The sequence below is a fragment of the Chionomys nivalis genome, chromosome 6 (genome assembly GCF_950005125.1).
Source record: "Chionomys nivalis chromosome 6, mChiNiv1.1, whole genome shotgun sequence".
Classification (NCBI taxonomy): domain Eukaryota; kingdom Metazoa; phylum Chordata; class Mammalia; order Rodentia; family Cricetidae; genus Chionomys; species Chionomys nivalis.
In genome coordinates this window covers 11,471,101-11,491,471 of record NC_080091.1, presented here as the reverse complement: position 1 = coordinate 11,491,471, position 20,371 = coordinate 11,471,101, and the positions used below count along the sequence as shown (strand labels likewise).

General features: G+C 52.5%; 2 protein-coding genes across 4 annotated transcripts in view; both read right to left on the bottom strand.

The window, feature by feature from the left end:
- Positions 1–988, bottom strand: part of Ranbp3 (RAN binding protein 3) — a 52,481-nt gene extending 51,493 nt beyond the window's left edge. For all 3 annotated transcript variants that reach the window (XM_057771424.1, XM_057771425.1, XM_057771426.1), the window contains exon 1: positions 880–988. In XM_057771424.1, the coding sequence (XP_057627407.1) occupies positions 880–901 (22 nt within the window). In that variant the 5' untranslated portion in view covers positions 902–988. The remainder of the gene's footprint in view (positions 1–879) is intronic.
- An 11,667-nt stretch (positions 989–12,655) lies between these two features.
- Catsperd (cation channel sperm associated auxiliary subunit delta) overlaps positions 12,656–20,371 on the bottom strand; it is a 53,225-nt gene continuing 45,509 nt past the window's right edge. The window contains exons 15-21 of the mRNA XM_057771696.1: positions 19,192–19,270; positions 18,335–18,387; positions 17,537–17,611; positions 15,848–15,976; positions 13,906–14,095; positions 13,527–13,684; positions 12,656–12,962 (exon numbers count right to left, since the gene is read on the bottom strand). Coding sequence (XP_057627679.1) covers positions 12,656–12,962; positions 13,527–13,684; positions 13,906–14,095; positions 15,848–15,976; positions 17,537–17,611; positions 18,335–18,387; positions 19,192–19,270 — 991 coding nt within the window. The remainder of the gene's footprint in view (positions 12,963–13,526; positions 13,685–13,905; positions 14,096–15,847; positions 15,977–17,536; positions 17,612–18,334; positions 18,388–19,191; positions 19,271–20,371) is intronic.

Sequence of the window (20,371 nt, the reverse complement as noted above, 5' to 3'; positions counted from 1 at the left end):
GGCCACATACCACCAGCAGGAAGGAATATTGCACGGTGAAGAACCAGGTCCCTGTTGCGATTAGCCTGCCGGTAGTTGTGCAGCGAGAACGGACAGGGCTAAAAATAGACCTCTGAAGTCCCCAAACTACAAGCCAGGAGCAGCACCCAAGGGAGAACATCAGAGAGCATCAGGCTGCAGAGCGACCGACTGTGAGACTGGGGAAGTATGACATGGCCCCAAGTGCTCAGATGGGGAGTCAGAGCCCCACCGGGGAGGGTTCACAGGGCAAAAGAAAAGGGATGTACAGAAGCAATGAGGACCCGCAGATCAGGTAGCCAAGCCTAAACTAGGGGACATGAGCTGCACCCCAAAGGGCATGGAAGCCAATGGCAGGAATAGGAGGACCGGGTTCGGGTCTGAGCAGAGCTCGAAATGCAGGTCACAGGTCGGGGTGGCCGAGGACGTAGTGGGATGACTGGGAGCCGGGCCTGAGGCCAGGCCGGGGACGGAGGCCCGGGCCCCAGGCGAGGGGGGCGGGGAAGGGAGCGTGGCGCGCTGGGTTGGCGAGCAGGCCCCGAGGTCTCGCCCCACCCGAGGCCGCGGGGCCGCCTCTCCTGCCCGTTGGGCTCCCGGGAAGGCCTACGAGGCGGTAAGGCCTCAGGTGGCGGTAGCGGAGGGGTTCAGGAGCCTCGAGGCCGGGCGGAGGCAGAAGCCGGCGCTACCGCGAGGCACCGGACCGAAAACCGGACGCCATGGAGGGGGGCCCGCTGGGTCCCCAGGCCGGACGAGGCCGGACTCGCGCAGCCTGAGGTGCTCACCCTTTGGCTCTAGGGCTCCCTCGACCTCCCGCCCCCCGGCCGCCCGCCGCCAACAGGCCTCCGACGGCGCCTCCCCTACCTTCGTTCGCCAGGTCCGCCATTTTACTTCCTTAAGCCCTCCCACAAGGCCCCGCGCCCGGCCCCCGGGTTCGGCCTGCTTTCTGCGAAGACTTCCTGCGCCTGCGCATTCCACCAGCCGACGCCGGGGCGAAGAGGAGGGCAGCTCACACCGGCTCGCGCTCCGGTCGCGCGCCTGCGCACTAACGGTTCTCCGCCCGCCGCCTCTTCCCGCCCGCAGAAGGGGGCGGGGCTAGCGCGTCACGCATGCGCGCAGCCAGAGCGAGCCTGCTCGCGGTTCTCAGGTTCTGGCGTTGGCAGGATGCTAAGGGGGGGGGGGGGCGAGTCCGGACTTCGCGCATGCGCACGGGTGCGGCGCCGCTGCTTGAGGTGCTGACTTCGATTCCGCTACTTTGCCTGTTTGTTTCTCTGGTGTCAGCCGAGGCTGACTTCTAAGTGACTCCTTACTTATGGCCGCGAGGCGCTTTTCACATGCACGCAGGGTTGACCGGTATCTCAGGCCTCAGTTTCCCCGAGTCAGGAGCCAATCCCATTCACACGACTTTGCCAAAGCTATGTGGGAGGATTGACCCCCGGGCTTCAGACACAGACTGCACGAAGGAAGTCTACTCAACCTGCCTGGGCATCTGGCTGAGCGCCGTGGCGCACACATTTAACCCAGCACTCAGGTGAGTTCCAGGCCAGCCTGGGAGCCTGGTCTACAGGGCGAGTTCCAGGACAGCCAGAGAAACCCTGTCTCGAAAAACGAAAGAGAGAGAGAGACAGAGACAGAAAGAGAACAAAAGAGCCGGGCATCGAAGTTTCATCAGTAAATGGATGTCTGTGAGAGTGACGGGAGGCTGGCCGCCCGTCCACCATCTTTAAAATACACTCAAAGGCCGGGCGGTGGTGGCGCACGCCTTTAATCCCAGCACTCGGGAGGCAGAGGCAGGCGGATCTCTGTGAGTTCCAGGCCAGCCTGGTCTACAAGAGCTAGTTCCAGGACAGGAACCAAAAGCTACAGAGAAACCCTGTCTCGAAAATCCAAAAAAATAAAAATAAATAAAATACACTCAAAGCCCTTGGGCAATGTGGGTTTGTTAGTTAATCTGTTTGGATGTCTCGAAACTGCAATATATCAACACTACAAATTTATCATTTTTGTTTCCAATTTATTTTGGGTTTTCGAGGCCGAGTTTCTCTGTGTAGCCCTGGCTGACCTGGAACTCATTCTGTAGACCAGGATGGCGTACACTCAGAATTGTCCTGCCTCTGCCTCTTAAGTGCTTGGTTAAAGGCGTGTGCCACCATCACCAGGTAATTTTTTGTAGGTTTTATTTTTTAAAAAATATTTATTTAGGGCTGGAGAAATGGCTCAGTGGTTAAGAGCATTGCCTGCTCTTCCAAAGGTCCTGAGTTCAATTCCCAGCAACCACATGGTGGCTCACAACCATCTGTAATGGGGTCTGGTGCCCTCTTCTGGCCTGCAGGCATACACACGGAAAGAATATTGTATACATAATAAATAAATAAATATTAAAAAAAAATATTTATTTATTATGCATACAATATTCTGTCCGTGTGCATGTCTGCAGGCCAGAAAAGGGCACCAGACCTCACCACAGATGACTGTGAGCCACCATGTGGTTGCTGGAATTGAACTCAGGCCCTCTTAACCACTGAGCCATCTCTCCAGCCCTTTTTGTAGGTTTTTTGAAAAAGATTTATTTCTATGTGTATGAGCATTAATGCTTGAAAGTACGTATGTGCACTCTGTATGTGCAGTGACTACAGAAGCTAAGAAAGGGTGCTGGCTGCCCTGGAACTGTGTCGGTGCTGAGAACCAAGTTCAGCCATCTGAAAAAGTAGCACTGCTCTTACTACTGAGCCCTGGTTTTGTGTTTTGCTTTCACAGTGCTAAGATTGTTTTCCAAGAACCCAGTTTTTCCATAAGGTGCCCCAGCCCTATAGTGGGGTATTCTAGAAGACCCCCCCCAAACACACACTGATCACGCCCCCGGACCCCTTCCCTGAGAGAGTGTAGGCAGGGGTTCCACTCTGACCACGCCCCCAGCCCATCACTGGGAGAGTCTAAGAGTGGGGGCTCCTGATGGAGGAAGGTCATTGGTTAAATAATAAAGAAACTGCTTGGTCCTCATAGGTTAGAACATAGGTGGGTGGAGTAAACAGAACAGAATGCTGGGAGGAAGGGGAAGTGAGCTCAGACACCATGCTCCCCTCTCCCGGGCAGATGCAGGGCAGCTCCTCTCAGAGGCAGACACGATGAAGCAAGCCGCCAGGTCAGACATGCTGAATCTTTCCCGGTAAGACTGGTGCTACACAGACTATTAGAGATGGGTTGATCGGGATATAAGAATTAGCCAGTAAGGGCTAGAGCTAGTGGGCCAAGCAGTGTTTAAAAGAATACAGTTTGTGTGTTGTTATTTCGGGTAAAGCTAGCTGGGCGGCAGGGAGCCGGGCTGTGGGAACACAGCCTGCAGCTACCACTACAGGCCTCCACCCTGACCACGCCCCCAGTCCCTCTCTGGGGGCTTCTAGGCTCGGCTCTGTTACTCTCCCAGCTCTGTAAACGGCGCCTTGAGCTCATGATCACGTTGAATAGGGTTGGTTCTAGAATCACTACTACTCATCTCTCACCATCTTTATGCCTGAGCCCTTCATCTCCAAACACAGTTGAGATCCAGACCCTTCGCGCTGCCTGTTCCCAAACTGCCCCCATTTCTTTGCCCTCCCTAGGCATTTGCTTTCCGGGCTCTGTCCCGCACACAGTAGCAGGCTCAGGAATCGTGGAAATCTGCATGAAGAACACGAGGGGATTGCCTCCAGGTGTCATACGGGGAAATGAACTGCCTGGAGAGAATGAAAACAGGTGCAGACTGACTCTGTCAACCTGGATCGGACTTCCGGGAGCTGATAACAGGTGGTTTACTCCCAGCGTATTTAAACCTGGTATAATTTGGGAAAAAGTTTACTGGGGTAATCCAATCCCCTTTGTACAAGGAAGTGTAATTACATTGAACTCAACTCAGAATACGCATCATTTCTTCTAAGAAGATGGGTTCTAGAGACAGGGTACCCGTACTAGCTTAAGGACCCAGGGTCTGGCCTAGTTTGGGTCGTACAGATAACATGGAGGTCTTCTGGGCTATTAGCACTTCCAGCCTTGATTGTAGGAGCTTGATGTGGACCAACAGATGATACAGATCAGGCTGTTGATTACTCCGATTCCCAGCTTTCTGGAAGAAAGCAGGTTTTCATCTTTCAATGAGTCCTGCCTGTTTAACATTCCTGGTCTCTCAGGAGATCTGTGGGCACAAGGACCTTCGTGCTATGCTCCCGACAAGAACATGAAACATAAACGCCTTGCACGCCTTTAATCCCAGCACTCAGGAGGCAGAGGCAGGCAGATCTCTGTGAGTTCCAGGCCAGCCTGGTCTATAAGAGCTAGTTCCAGGACAGGCTCCAGAGCTGCAGAGAAACCCTGTCTCGAAAAACCAAAAAAAGAAAAAAAGAAAAAGAAAAAACCAACTGCCCTAAAAAACAAAACAAAAACAAACAAACATGGGATGGATGGTACTTGCAGAACAACACCAATGGTGTCATCTGGTCTCTGCAAGCATGTGCACACACATACACACACAATGCGGGTCTGCAGCCTCTTCTGAGTTTGCTTGTTGTGTACCCACAGTGGCAGAGGGCACTGTCTTCTCCATGCACCTGCCCCTTCCTGGGTGTGGTCCTCACACCACTGTGTCAGCATCACCCAGAAGAGGGTGTGGATCCCAGGCCACGCCTATCATACCAGTGCAGGACAGCTTCAAGGCATAGAGAGAGTCTGCACCAAAGCAAGAAACCGCAAGAGCCAACATGGCTCGCAAGGCTGGACTGAGTGCCCTGCACTGCAAAACCATAGCAAGGTAAGAAAGGGGCTGGTGAGGGGCTCCACAGGTCAAGGCCGCAGGCTGAGGACCTGAGTTTGACCCCTGTAGCGAGCTGCGTGAAGCCACACCTGATGGCAATGTAGAGAGCTGCGTGGAGTCGCACCTGATGGTGCTGGCTCCCGCCCTCCGCGATCCCAAAAGCGAGTGCTCTCTGTGATAATCAACTCCTAATATCAACTAGGCCTGACTTATGCTATTATCACGCAATGATTGTCAGCTGCTTGCATATGCGTGGACCTATGAGCAGTGCCCACCTGGCAATCCAGGATTGGTAGCCCATGCCTACTTAAGGGCTGGGAGAGGTTTGACCGGGGAGAGAGAGGAAAAAGGAGAGAGAGAGAGAAATTTTACAATTGTCAAAAGGTCTTGAAATAAAACTGCAGTGAGAAGAGCTCCGGTGGTCGCGTCATCCTTGCTGGACGAGGGGGGCCCGCGACAGACCCCTGGGATCCAGACAGTGCAGGGAGAGAACTGACTCCCGCACACTGTATTCTGACTTCCACAGACACGTGTGTGTGTGTGTGTGTGCACATAAACAAATGTAAACATTCCTGAAAGGAAGGAGGAAGGGGTGGCAAGTCAGGCCTAAATTTACCCTCACATATTTTAACTAGACACCTAAAAGCAGCTTATTGAGTATTTTGGATCTTCAGGGACACTTCTACAGACATGGGGGGCAGGGAGAAACTCTCACAGTGGAGTCTAGTCTGGTCATGAACTCAAAATTCTTCTGTCTTGTCTTCCCAAGTGCTGGGGTCACCGGTATACACAGACTATTCTGGCTTCCAGAACTGCTGCTATAGAAAGCCTTGATATCTCTCCCTCTTCCCTCCCCCCCCCTTTAAATTTTTGAGATAGGGTCTCATATTGCCCAGGTTGGCCTTGCACTGGCTTTGACCTGAGGATGCCCACGGACTTCCGATCCTCCTGCCTCCACCTCGAGAGAGCTAGCATGATGTCACCACCATGCTCAGCTTTGATTTTTTTTTTTTTTTTTTTTTTTTTGGTTTTTCGAGACAGGGTTTCTCTGTGGTTTTGGAGCCTGTCCTGGAACTAGCTCTTGTAGACCAGGCTGGTCTCGAACTCACAGAGATCCGCCTGCCTCTGCCTCCCAAGTGCTCAGCTTTGATTTTGTTGTTTGTTTTTATTTTTTGTTTTTTGTCTTTTTCAAAGGCAGTGTCACTATATTGACATAGCTCCGGCTGGCCTGGAGTTTTCAGCAATCCTCCTGCCTCAGCTCCGAACTCCTGGGACATGGATGTATGCATACAACACAGCCGTCTGTCTCTCTGTGTATGAGTGGTGTATGCACACATGTGAGTGTGGATGTGTGTGCGTGGCGAGTGTGCGTGCGAACCAGGTGGTGTTGGAGTCCTGCTCACTCCAGATAGTCCCTGACAGTGTGTGCGTGGCAAGTGTGCGTGCGAACCAGGTGGTGTTGGAGTCCTGCTCACTCCAGATAGTCCCTGACAGTGTGTGCGTGGCGAGTGTGCGTGCGAACCAGGTGGTGTTGGAGTCCTGCTCACTCCAGATAGTCCCTGACCGTGCCAGGGTCACAGGCACTCATGGCTGCGCCTGACTTTCACGCGGTTGCTGGAGATTCGAGCAGGTGCGGATGCTTTACCAGACAAGCCATGTCTCCAGCTCCCACCTCTCCTCTTTTCCTTTGTGGTACTCCTGGGTCTTGAACCCAAGACCACAAAAGGGCCAGGCCTCTCACGTCTGACCTGTTCAAGCAGCCCTGAGTGGATTTTCCCACCTTCTGCCCTGTGAACCTTCACCCATATGATGCTTTCTTGGCTGTTGTGTGAGCCTTGCAGCGTGACTTAGAGTCTTTGTGTGGTCGTTTAAAATAGGCAGTGCGCACAGGACTTTATCCCAGCGCTCAGGAGATGGAGGCAGGTGGATCTCTGAGTTTGAGTCCAGTCGGGTCCTAAGGCATAACAAATAGACCTTAGTGAAGCTAAACAAGCTAACAGGCTATTAAATTCTAGATAAAGGGGCTGGAAGCCAGGTCAAGGATTAAGAGCACTGGCTGCTCTTGCCAAGGACCTACCTTGGTTTCCAGCACCCACAGGCGCCTGTAATTCCCAGTCCTGGAGATGCGACGCCCTCTTGTGGCCTCCACAGGAACCATGCGCACACACACACACACACACACACATCCAAATGGAATAAAAATTATAAAGATAGCTCTTTAAATACTAGCTAGTCTACAGAGGCGAAAGCCTGGCCGCTGCCTCCTCCACAGGGAGTGCGAGTGGCCAGGCATGGCCAGTGTATGGAGGACACTTTCTCCCTCCAGCCCACAAAACCAAGACAGACAACAGTCCTGCTGTCCCTGTGGTTCTCTGTGCAGCTGGGTCCGTTACACCACGTTTAGTGACTCCTTGTTACCCACTGGGTAGAAGAACCTAGTAGTGGCTATTGAGGACACTGAGAGACTCGGGAGCGACAGGTCCAGAAAGCAAAGGTGACCCTGTGTCTTGGGTAGGGCTCCATTGCTGTGAAGAGACACCATGACCACATTTCTCTGGAGTGGCTGCTTCCGGTTCAGAGGCGCAGTTCAGCATCACGGCGGGACATGGTAGCGTGCAGGCAGACGTGGTGCTGGAGAAGTAGCCAAGCATCCTACATCTTGACTTGCAGGCAACGGAAGCGGTCTGAAACACTGGGCACGAATCGAGCATGAGACCTCAGAGCTCACTTCTCAGTGATCCGCGTACCCCAACAACACCTCCCACTAGTACCACTTCCTCGGGGAGCCATTTTTTTCCCAAGCCACCACACACTGGGGCTGATTCTGCAGTGGGAAGCCGGTGGTCTGCTGGCCCTCAGGCCCGCTCTCTTCCCTGGCGGGGTCTCCGTTCATCTCCACCATTGCAGGAAAAAAGGCTTGGGGACCGACAACTGTGAGGGTCGTCGCTGAGTGAGCAGAGCACGCACACGGCATCATGTAAACCAGGCCTGGTGGTGCACGCCTGTCACGCAAGCACTGAGGGGTGGGAGTGGAGGTGGGAAATCAGGAGTTCAATGTCACCTGAGGCCAACCTGAGCTACATGAGGTCATAAAAAAAGGCCGGGCCGGGCGGTGGTGGCGCACGCCTTTAATCCCAGCACTTGGGAGGCAGAGGCAGGCGGATCTCTGTGAGTTCGAGACCAGCCTGGTCTACAAGAGCTAGTTCCAGGACAGGCTCCAAAACCACAGAGAAACCCTGTCTCGAAAAACCAAAAAAAAAAAAAAAAAAAAAAAAAAAAGGCCGGGCGGTGGGGATGCACACTTCAATCCCAGCACTTGGGAGGCAGAGGCAGGCAGATCTCTGTGAGTTCAAGGCCAGCCTGGGCTACATGAGCAAGTTCCAGGACAGGCTCTAAAGCTACAGAAAAATCCTATCTCGAAAAACGACAAAAAAAAGAAATGGGAAAGATGGCCCCCTTTTTTTGTTTGTTCGTTTGTTTTTTGAGACAGGGTTTCTCTAGCTTTGGAGCCTGTCCTGGAACTCACTGTGTAGACCAGGCTGGCCTCGAACTAACAGAGATCCGCCTGCCTCTGCCTCCCAAGTGCTGGGATTAAAGGCAGGCTACTTTTTTTTGGGGGGGGGGGAATTCTTTCACCCTCTTCTCATCCAGAAATGGGGATCCATGTATCTTGAGTAAGATCAATACAGCTCATCTTCGGTGTGTAGCGTGTGAGGATAGCTCCTACTGGAGAGACACGGCTTCCTTTTGTGGGAAAATTTGTCCCATTATTAACTATTATTAGTCAGAGATTCGTGTAGCCCAGGCTGGTCTTCTACTCCCTATGTTGCCGGAGATGATCCTGCTCTCCCAGGGCCCGTGCCCAGGGTGCCAGGTGCATGCCTGCATAGTGATCTTTATCCTCATTCTTGATTGTCTTTCTTTCTTTCTTTCTTTCTTTCTTTCTTTCTTTCTTTCTTTCTTTCTATTTATTTATTTATTTATTTATTTATTTATTTATTTATTTATTATGTATACAATAGTCTGTCTATATGTATGCCTGCAGGTCAGAAGAGGGCAACAGACCTAGGAGTCACCATGTGGTTGCTGGTGTTATTCTTTCGGTCTCCGCCCTAGCCACGCCCACTCAATTTTTACCTCTGACCTCCGCCGCACGCGCTCTGTCTCTGTCTGTCTCTCTCTCTGTCTCTCTCCCCCCCCCCCTCGCCTTCTGTTCTCTCCCGGTGTACACAAGGGACTTTGCCTCTCTCCTCCTTCTCTCTCTCTGTCGCTCTCCGTCTCTCTCCCTCTCTCTACCTTCTGTGTCTATGGGTCTGCTCACATGCGCCCGCTGCGTTGGGAATTCCGCCGCATGGCTCCCCGCTGATGGGAACTCTGCCGCCGCTCGGGTGCCGGACTCCGGAGCCGGTGCCCGGCACCCGCCCGCCCCGCTGGCACCCGCCAGAGCTCGCTGCTGCTCCGTGAGCCCCGGGGGACTCCCCCACATTTTTTAGAAAGAATAACAGCTGGGAATTGAACTCAGGACCTTTGGAAGAGAAGGCACCGCTGAGCCATCTCTCCAGCCCCCTCGGTTATGTTTCTGACACAAAGTTCCCTCCCTCCCTCCCTCCTTCCTTCCTTCCTTCCTTCCTTCCTTCCTTGTGTGTGTTTTGAGACAGGGTTTCACTCTGTTACAGTCCTGGCTGTCCTGGAACTCACAGAGATCCACCTGCCTCTGCCTCCCAAATGCTGGGATTAAAGGCGTGCGCCACCACCACCTGGCTCAGGGTTCATTCTTTAGCCCAGACTGACACAAATTTGTGGGTGATCCTCCTGCCTCACAGCCTCCTGTACTGGACGGAATCGGTGGGTCCAGTTCCAAGCCTGCACAAATTCCGGGAAGAGGGTTGCACACATGACCACTGGGGGGCAGCAGAGAACTGCGATGATTTTAGCGCTTGCGCGTGCACGCGCATAAATGTGTGCGTGCGTGTTTGTATCCGTCAACGCAGGTGTCTTTCTCGCTTTCCCACGCCGTGCAGACTTGCACCCGGTCCGGCAGACCCCGGATCCCCCGTGCGCTCCCATCCCGCACTGACTCCCCAGTGCTGCTTCCGTGTGGGTTCTGGGGATCCGAACCCAACGACCTGCGCTTGCACGCAGAGGCCTCGCGCAAGTCTCTGGGCGACATCTCTAGGCGCTGTAGTTGCCCGCACCAGGATTGCTCCGTGTCTAACTGGACTCCCTAATTCCGTGGAGAGCTTCCTGGACCCAAAAATCCCCCAGGACGAGGGTGTACTGTTCAAGGGAGATAAGGGAGCCTCGGGTCAGTTTGGAATATTGGGGTTTGGAATCTGAGGAGGAATGAATGGTGAGTTGGGCTGCTGCAGCAAGATGCACACACCCTCCAGGCAATCCTGCTTCTCCCTCACTGTGTTCACTGAACTAGGCCCGCCGGGATCTTAGTGAGGGCTTGGTAAGGAAACCTAGCCCGGGACCTGAGAGTGGAGGGCTGGAATGGTGCAGGTTCACAGTCAAATTATCCCTTCGCGGAAATTCATTCCTCGCCCTTGTCACTGACAGCCTTGTGTTGATTAGGCGAGCTTTTGGAGATGCAGAAGCAGGCCCTGGCTTCTGCCAGTCCCAATGCAAAGAATGATGTCATCGCAGGTTCACAGCAATGTCCCCGAGAAGCGCTTGACTGTGACAACCCTACCCTGTTACTATTGACACTTCCTGAAACAGCTCACCTGTGGAAACCTGTGTCCCTGAGTCACGGTCACATGCGACTCCAGAAAAACTCTTCTTCTGCCCTGTGAGGCGAGAGCCAAGTTTCTTCACATTGTCCAATCCCAAATGCCCAGAATCTGGCTACAGCCTCCAGAACTTCAACACGATTGACGGTTGCACGGACAGAATAGTAATTATTGAGATAGGGGTTCATGTGGCCCAGAATGGCCTCAAACTCAGTATGTACCTGAGGCCCATCCTCTGCCTTCTGCCAGGATGACAGGCATGTGTTAGCACACTCAGCTCAGGTGCTTGGGGTATCCACCGGGGCTTGGTGCATGCTAGACACCACTCACGGGGTCCAGCCTCAGCTCACAGACAGCTGTGGGTTTACAGAGCCATCGAGAACTGAGAGAGCCTAAGTCCACGTGGCCTTTCCCCTCCCTCCACCCCCTCAAGACACCTGCAGTTTCTCAGCTTCCCACCAGAAAGACGTCTACTGCGCGTGCGCGGCAACAGCTGGAGACCCACGTCTGAGTGATCGGGTCCCAGCTGGTGAGCTGTTTGGGAAGGATTAGGTGTGGCCTTGTTGGAGGGTATATCTTTGAGATTTCAAAGGGTCTCTCTACTTGCTGCTGGAAGGTCAGGATGTAGCTCTTGGCTGCTCACCAGCGCCGTGACACTGTAAGCAAACCCTCAGCTGCTTTCCTTTCTAAGAGTTGCCTTGGAGCCAGGTGGTGGTGGCGGTGCACGCCTTTAACCCTGGCACTCAGGAGGCAGGGGCAGGCAGATCTCTGAGTTCAAAGCCAGACTGGTCTGCATAGCAAGTTCCAGAACAGCTTGGGTTACACAGAGAAACCCTATCACAAAAACAAAAAAACCAAGCCGGTTGTGGTGGCGCACGCCAGTAGGATTTGCTGAAGGAGGCAGAGGCAGGAGGGTCACGAGTTCAAGGCCAGCCTGGGCTACACATTTAAAAAAAAAAAAAGAAAACCAAAAAAAAAAGAAAGAAATGAATTGCCTTGGTCATGGTGTCTCTTCATAACAATAGGACAGTGACAGAGACATCTCCGAAGTCCCATGGACAAGCCTGGTGACTCCTGACTTCTTCTCTTTTTTTCAAGACAGGGTTTCTCAGCCAGGTTGTGGTGGCACACACCTTTAATCCCAGCACTCTGAAGGCAGAGGTAGGAGGATCCCTGTCTTTCTTTTTTTTTTTTTTTTTTTGAGACAGAGTTTCTCTTTAGCTTTGGAGCCTGTCCTGGAACTAGTTCTGGCCTCGAACTCACAGAGATCCGCCTACCTCTCCCTCCCGAGTGCTGGGATTAAAGGCATGCGCCACCACCGCCCCACCCTGATTTATTTCTTACCTGATCCCATCCCAGGCACCTGCAGAGACACTCTGTAATCTCACGATTTTATTTTGTACACAGTGTTCTATCTGCATGTATGCCTGCAGATCTCATTACAGATGGCTGTGAGCCACCCTGTGGTTGCGGGGAATTGAACTCAGGTCCTCTGGAAGAGCAGTCAGTGCTCTTAACCTCTGAGCCATCTCTCCAGCCCGAGATGGTTGTTCTTGAAAAGGTGTGCTTATGTCAATCACCTTTTAGTTTTGTAAAGACAGAATGTACCTGGCCCAATTTGGCCAAGGTAGAAAAAAAATGCTAAGTGTTGTCTTTCGTTTAAAGATGTTTTGACGAGGCCGGACAGTGGTGGCACACGCCTTTAATCCCAAGCACTCGGGAGGCAGAGGCAGGTGGATCTCTGTGAGTTCGAGGCCAGCCTGGTCTACAAGAGCTAGTTCCAGAACAGGAACCAAAAAGCTACGGAGAAACCCTGTCTCGAAAAATTCCAAAAAAAAAAAAAAAAAGTTTTGACGTAAAAATTGGGGAAAAACCATATTTGACATATTTGTGCTGGAGGTTAACATTGGAGGATGGGAAAAACTTGCTAGTGTGGGAACAAACATGTTTGTTTTTGATATATAAAGACGGCTGGGGGTGTGGTGGAGCACCGGGTTGCCAGGGATACTGTCTTGTCACTATTGTTAACAGTTTATTGGGACAGGAGACAATACGTACATACGTGGAGATCAGAGGTCTCTCCCTGCAGCCCCTGTGTGTTTGGCTGTCTCTCAACGTCTGTCTATCTTGCCTGGTTTGGGAGTCCCCCTGGCTGGTCCTTCACCTTCCTGGAGCGCAGGCACTGCCTCAGTCTGTCCCACAGCCAGAAACAGTTGCAGATCTTAAAGCAGCCATGGAACAGCCAGGACCAGAAGTTCTTGAAGCGCTGGCCCCTGTCAGTGCTCAGCTCCTTGGGGATGGCGTAGGCTAGCCATATGCTCAGTAGCGTTGTAACCACCAGCAGCATGATGCTGAGCACCGGCGGGAACATCGCCATGGGTAAGGCCCCGTACACGTACACGCTGAATATGGTGTTTAGGCTGCAGTAGCTGCAGGGAACAGTGGGCATAGACTGTCCTGGGTCCCCACTCCTGTTCACAAGGCCAGCTTTCTCTTGTGCATGGGTACTAAGATATGTTTTTCTGTTTGGAGGAAAGGGGACTAAGGACAATTACATCACCATTTGAAAGAAAAAACATGATGACAGGCCAGCTGAACTTCGGCTGCTGCCAGATGTGAGAGAGCGGTGAGGTCAGGGGCGTGGAGGACCAACAGCCTCAGCAAGGTGAGGGAGGAGTCTGGAGTGAAAGGCCGCAGCCCGGCAAGTGTCCAGGAAGCCAGGCTGATGAACCGCCCCCCTTATGCGGCCACAGCCCACAGTTGCTGCTGCCTGAGTTTGACCCTGATCTCCTGTAGCCCAGGCTGGCCTCAAACTAGTTCTGTAGCCAAAGATGGCCTTGAACTCTTGATCCTCCTGTGTCTGTCCATCTCCCCATTGCTGGGGTGACAGGCACACACTACCATCCCCAGAATCTGCCAGATCGCTCTGACGCCAAACCTGTGTGTCACCTCTCCTTGACACCCCCTCCAGCCACACTGTCCCCTCCGCTCACCTGTAGTATGGATCCACCACAGTGAGAAGAAAGATGTAGATTCCATTTCTTTGACCAAAAATAACCTTATTGTCTGTCCGGCCACCTAAGATCTGATACTCGACCTCTGGCCACAGCAGGGGCTTGTCACCCTTGTCGTCGTGACAGCTGACATAGTTCTGGGGCAAGGAGAGAAGGATGGAGGATGCCATTCCAGATGACGCTGGCCCTCGGTCCTCCTAACCCTCCCAACCTCCTACTTCACCCTTCCTGGGACTCCTGGCAAGATACTGCCTAGACTGCCCTCCAACTTGCTTTGTAGTGGGTTCGTCAGCCTCCAGTTCTGCAGTGATGGGATGGCCAGCAGACACCAACACAGCGTGGGCGGGATCCTGCCTACCTCTCTGTTCCAGAGGGATGGATGATCTGTGTGCTTGTCTGACTGTGCCCGAATGGCGCTCCAGTTCTGAGGCTGTGACCGGCAGTTGGCAGTGGCGGCCGTCAGGGAGTAGGAATAGGTCATTATCCCGTTGACCTCACTGATCACGTACTCAGCGTTCATGATTTCTTCTAGATCCTCGTCCTTCCACCTGAGACACAAGGTGAGGCAGCGGGGTTCCACGCCCCGACGGAAGGTGTGGGAAAAGAATGGGGGAGAAGTAGAGGGAGGGGATCCAGCCACTAGGAATGAGGGTCCTTCCTAAAAAGGGATAAGCTTGTGATGTTGTGTGTTTGGGTTTAGTTTATTGTTTCTGTAGCCCAGGCTGGCCTTGACTCCTGATCCCTGTCTCCACCTCTGCACTGCTGGGGTGACAGGTTCATGGGGTGAAGGTATGGGAAAAGAATGGGGGAGAAGTAGAGGGAGGGGGTCCAGCCACTAGAAATGAGGGTCCTTCCTAAAAAGGGATAAGCTTGTGATGTTGTGTGTTTGGGTTTTGTTTATTGTTTCTGTAGCCCAGGCTGGCCTTGAACTCCTGATCCCTGTCTCCACCTCTGCACTGCTGGGGTGACAGGTTCATGGGGTGCTGGGAACGGGATCTGGGGCTTCGTGAAGCCAAGCGAGCACTCTACTACTTGGCCCCAGCAAACAGAACTCTTGCACCCTATCCATCCCTGAGAGGTTTTGGATGTTGTCTGTGGATACCTCCCCAAATCTTAGGTCTGCACCTAAGGTCGGAAGCACCCTGACATCCAAGGGCTGTGTCATCTGAATATTGAGCCAAGCTTCTCTTTTTAGGCTTGACTTTGCCTTGGTAGTTGAGGATCAAAACCATCTGGACACACAGACATGGAACCAACCTTGACAGGCAGGGCTAGACTCTGAGGGGAAGGAGAGCCCGGGCCTCAGGAACGACACTGCTCCCTGAGCGGCCCAGTGTAGGAGCAGGTGCATAGCATCGCGGTTGCTGTGGAGAAGCCTGGACATCCACACCTGAGGTCACCACACTTGGGGAGGTGAAGCATGGGGGGACGTTTGTGGCCAGCCTGTGCTACAGGGGACATTGTCTGGAAGCCATCTAAGCGGCACAAGCACAGTCATTTTCCAAAAAGAGCCTGTGGTGACATTGGTCCTCAGAGCCTCCAGAGATTTCGGGGGTGACTGCTTCCAGGGACTGCAGAAGCTCCCGTTCCACAAAGAAGCTTGAGCAGTCAGTCACACACTGCTCAAAAGTCCGCCCACGTACAATCTTCTGAGTGCTGGGATTAAAGATGTGCCGTCACCACCCAACTCAAGATAATCTCTTTAAGACAGTCTTGCTGTGTAGCCCAGACTAGCCTTAAACTCACAATCCTTCTGCCTCAGCTTCCTGAATGTGAGGATCATAGGTGTGCGTGGCTGCACATGTCTCTGAGTGTTGCTAGTTTCTATCTAGCTGTGCCTCTGTTATCATATATGCTGACAAACTCCTGCTCATCCTTCAAAACCCCACAACCACTCATAGAAACACAGACCTTGCTCTGGGCAAGGACAGAGTTGGGAGAACATAGACCGCACAGATGGGGTCAGGAGATGATGTAATCGGGTGTGATGGCACAAGAGATGCCAGCACTTGGAGGGTTGCAGGAGGAATACACAGAGCCCAAAGCCAGCCTCAGCTACATCGTGGGTTAGAGGCTGGCATGATATGAGCCATAAAAGGAGGAGTCAGAAGGCCTGCTGTGTACACCTGCCAAGTCAAGCCAAAGCTGTGGCAATAGAGGCCTTTCTCACACTGAGACCTGGGCCAAGCTTCCTTAGCTTTGGGCTCAGTAGGCTGGGGTTGAGTGGGGCGGGCGGGGGTGGGGGGGGAGGGGGCGGAGGCGGGGGGGGGGGGACGTGCTGGCTCAGCCTGGGGCCTTACAGTTCCACCACGGGCTTCCACGGCTTGTCATAGTAGACCAGGCGAGGGCAGCCCAGCTCCTTGTACTGGTAGTACACGAGCAGGTCAGCCTGGGCCTCTGCCTCATGGCTCACTGGTTTGTACGCTTCCCTTTGGAGAAACAAGGATCGAGGTGACTGAAGCCCACACCGCTGCCCCACCACTGTTTTGTTCTTTGCTTGTTTGTTTGTTTTAAACCAGGGTTTCTCTGTAGCTTTGGAGCCTGTCCTGGAACTCACTCTGTAGACCAGGCTGGCCTCGAACTCACAGAGATCCGCCTGCCTCTGCCTGCCTAGTGCCACCGCCCCGCCTTTTGTTTTTACATCACAGGTCCCGGATCTGAACTCAGGTCCTAGCAGCTGCAGTCTTTGCTGGGTCCTCCCATGCCAGGGCTGACATACAAAGGTCTTTTCCTCAGGTTTACATTTATGTGTTTCCATACACGGTGTATGTGTGAGAATGTGTCTATCTGTGTGTATCTGTCTCTGTGTGCCCATGTGTGTGCCCGTGTGTGTGCCTGTGTGTGTGTGTGTGCCTGTGTGTGTGCCCATGTGTGTGCCCGTGTGTTGCATTTTAAGCCAAGCTCAAGAGTCTCCTGAGAGGGGCCCCAGCCAATAGCCGACAGCTACACAGAGGCCCAGACTGAAGCGGTGAGGGGACAGAGTGGGGCCACCTAGCTCATGGGACCTACACGCTGAAAGGAAGAGAGTAACACCCACAAATTGTCCTCTTCCTGTCACATGCCACACTGAATGAAAGAAGCATCATCTGGACAGTGTTTCTCTCTCCCAAGTCCCTTCTGCCTCCACCTCCCTCAGCCTCAGTTGGCTCTGGATGACCAGTGGTTACTAAAATCCACAGACGTGTAAGCCCCATGTCAGCAATGGTGTGTGGGGACTACTGGTCTATATCTGCCCTTCTGGTGGGTCAGGAGAAGTCCCACCTGGAATCCCAGTGAGAGACGGGGGTGGGGCTCAGGTTAGTACCTAGACTATGTCCTCTAGAGCCTCAGTCACAAACCTCCGCTGTCTGTATGGGACTGCATCAGAGAAACACTCCCGAGTGACAGCCCACCCCAGGCACGCGCCGCTCCTGGGCAGCTGGGCTTAAGAAAATAAAGCAGGAGCTGGGTGGTGGTGGTGCACACCCACCGACTCCCAGCACTTGAGAGGCAGAGGTAGGCGGATCTCTGAGTTCAAGGCCAGCCTGGTCTACAAAGTGAGTTCCAGGACAGGCTCCAAAGCAATGCAGAGAAACCCTGTTTCGAAAAACCAAAAATAAATACATAGATAAATGGAAATAAACCAAGCAAGCTATGGGGAGCAAGCCAGTAAACAGCGTTCCTCCATGGCCTCTGCATCTTCTCCTCCTTGGGTTGCTTTTGGTCACAATGTCTTATCATAGCAACACATAGCTAGTGAGACAACGTACCATCAGTGCTAAGGCCTGGCTCTGACTCAAAGTATCACATTAAACAGAGGAGAGGCTTCCTGATGGGTTTCAGTGCCTGGCACAATGTGCCGGCTCCCTACAGACGGCTGCATCCCGCTAGCTCCTGCGACCACGCGGTTGCCGTGGGCTAGACACCAGTTTTAAATCACTCTTCCTCATTCCTGGGGGTCTCTGTCTCCAGGGTGTGGAGGAACGAGAGGTGGGCAACACCCCACTTACTTCTCAATGATGTAAGTGTAGTTGTTCTGCAGCTCCACCGGGTCGAGGATTCCCATGGAGCAAGCGGAGATTTTGCTGTAATGGAGAGAAGTGGGTGAAGGGGAGGGGCGGGCACGGGGGGGGGGGAACCGACACAAGAACTGGAGGGGGACAGTGGGGCACTGGCCCCAGCTGTGGAGGTGGAGGGTGGGGGCCTGCAGTCACCTTAAGGAGGGTTCCAAATCCTTCCTTAGAAATTAAAACCTGTGGCTGCAGAGATGGCTCGCGTGGGGGAGGGGCTCCCAGCTGTGTCTACTGCCAGCCCCAGGGGATCTGAGGCTTCTGGACTCTGAGAGAACTTGCACCCTCACACTCACTCACACACACCGATACTCACCTCCCATTCACACCCACACCAACTCTCCTCACACACACACTCACGCCTGCTTACACACCCACTCACTCTCAGACACACAGAGTAAAAACAGTCAATATTTCAGTGTTTAAATGTCTGCTTATTTGTGTGTGCGAGTATTTTGCCTGCATGTCTGTCTGTGCACCATGTGTGTGCAGAGCCCACATAAATCATATGAGTGTGTCAGGTCCCCTGGACCTGTTGTGAGCCACCACGTGGTTGCCGGGAACCAAAGCCCGGTCCTCTGCAAGAGCAGCTGTTGTTCTAATGGCTTTCTCCAGGCCCCGAGTCCCCTATTATGGAACTACTAAAGACATACAAAAGTACATAGAATAATGTCGCCTCACTATAGCGACGCTGCCGGCCCTGCCTGCCTACCCTGTCCCCGGGGCTGTGACACTCACTTCTGCACAATAATCCTCTTGGTCTGGTCACAGCCAATTGAAATGAGTGTGGTCTGCAAGGGACAGAGGCAGAGAGGTGGTCAAACAAGCCGCGAAGAGCCACCGTCAGCACTGCTGCCCAGGAACACTGTCTGGGACACACTCCCAAGCCTGATTCCCACACAGTGGCTCTCGGTGTCAAGTCGAGGCTCCACCCACAGCAAACACCAAGCTCTTCATCCCCGCCCTCAAAAGCACACAGTGCCCCACACTGGGATTATGGTAAGAACTGTGTTCCTTTTCCTGGCTGAATAATATCAACCGAATGAATGGGTCACGCTCTCCCCATCCGTCTGTCGGTTCCCACGGTCGCCCACTGCGAATGACGCAGCTGTGGATGAAGGATGCATAAGTTCTAGCATGCAGGCATTTCATTTTCAAGTCTCTGGAAGCACCTAGAACAGTGGGTCTTAATCTGTGGGTCGCAACCCCATGGGGTAAAACAATTCTTTCACAGGGTCACCTGAGACCACTGGAAAAAACACAGGTATTTATATTATGATTCATAACAGTAGCAAAATTACTGTTATGAAATAGAAATGAAAATAATTGTATGGTTGAGTCACCACAACATGAGGAGCTGTGTTAAAGGGTCTCAGCGTCTGGGAGAATGAAAACCACTGATCTAGAAGCTCTAGTTCCTCAAATTGGCCAGAGAAAATTCTAGAGATGCCCAGTGAGAAACAGCACTTCCCCCAGAGGGTTGTGAGGGATTCCCCGAGATGGCAACAGTGACCCCAGCAATCAGGACATCAGTGTCATTTCTGAACCAGAGTCCATCCAGGGTGGTGGAACCAGCTCTGAGACTCGGCACATACCAGGGGCTTCAGGTCCACACACGCCAGTGTCTTGTCAGCTATGTCCACGGTCAGGGAGGAGAAGCTGTGATGCTTGATGCTGCAAAGCAATAGGGACACTAGGGATGGAAGGTCTGCATTATGGTGATGCTGGCGCACTCACCCTGCTGACCATCCATTCGCACACCCGGGTCCTTCGCCATCCTCTGCCGTCCACCTGCCGGTATCTGCCGTGAATACTTTTGGCTGTTAACTTGACACAGGAAGAGGGAACTTCAGCTGAGATTTTGCCACATCAGATTGGCCAGTGTGGCATTTACTTGATTAGTGACTGATGTGGGAAGCTTCAGCAGATAGTGGTGCCACCCTGAGTTGGTGGTCCTGGTTGTATGAGAAAGCAGCCTGGGCTGGAGATACAGCTCATAGGCTGGGCTCCCAACCAACTATATAAGAAATCAGGCTGACAAACTCTTTTTATGAGGCTACAATTACCGTGATACCCAAACCACAGAAAGACAATACTAAGAAAGAGAATTACAGACCAATCTCACTCATGAACATTGATGCAAAAGTACTAAATAAAATACTAGCAAATCGAATCCAAGAAAACATCAAAACCATCATCCACCATGACCAAGTCGGCTTCATCCCACAGATGCAGGGATGGTTCAACATACGAAAATCTGTCAACGTAATCCACCATAGAAATGACCTAAAAAATAAAAACCACATGATCATCTCATTAGATGCTGAAAAAAGCATTTGACAAAATACAACATTCCTTCATGATGAAGGTCTTGGAGAGTGCAGGGATACAAGGAACATACCTAAACATAATTAAGGCAATATACAGCAAGCCAACAGCCAACATCAAGCTAAATGGAGAGAAACTCACAGCGATCCCACTGAAATCAGGAACAAGACAAGGTTGTCCACTCTCTCCATATCTATTCAATATAGTTCTTGAGGTCCTAGCTAGAGCAATAAGACACCAAAGGGAGATCAAGATGATACAAATCAAAAAAGAAGTCAAACTCTCACTGTGATATGATATGATTGTTTACATAAGTGATCCCAAAATTCTACCAAGGAACTTCTACAACTCATAAACACTTTCAGCAATGCAGCAGGATACAAGATTAACCCCCCCCCCCAAATCAGTAGCCCTTCTGTACACAGATGATAAAAGGGCTGGGAAAGA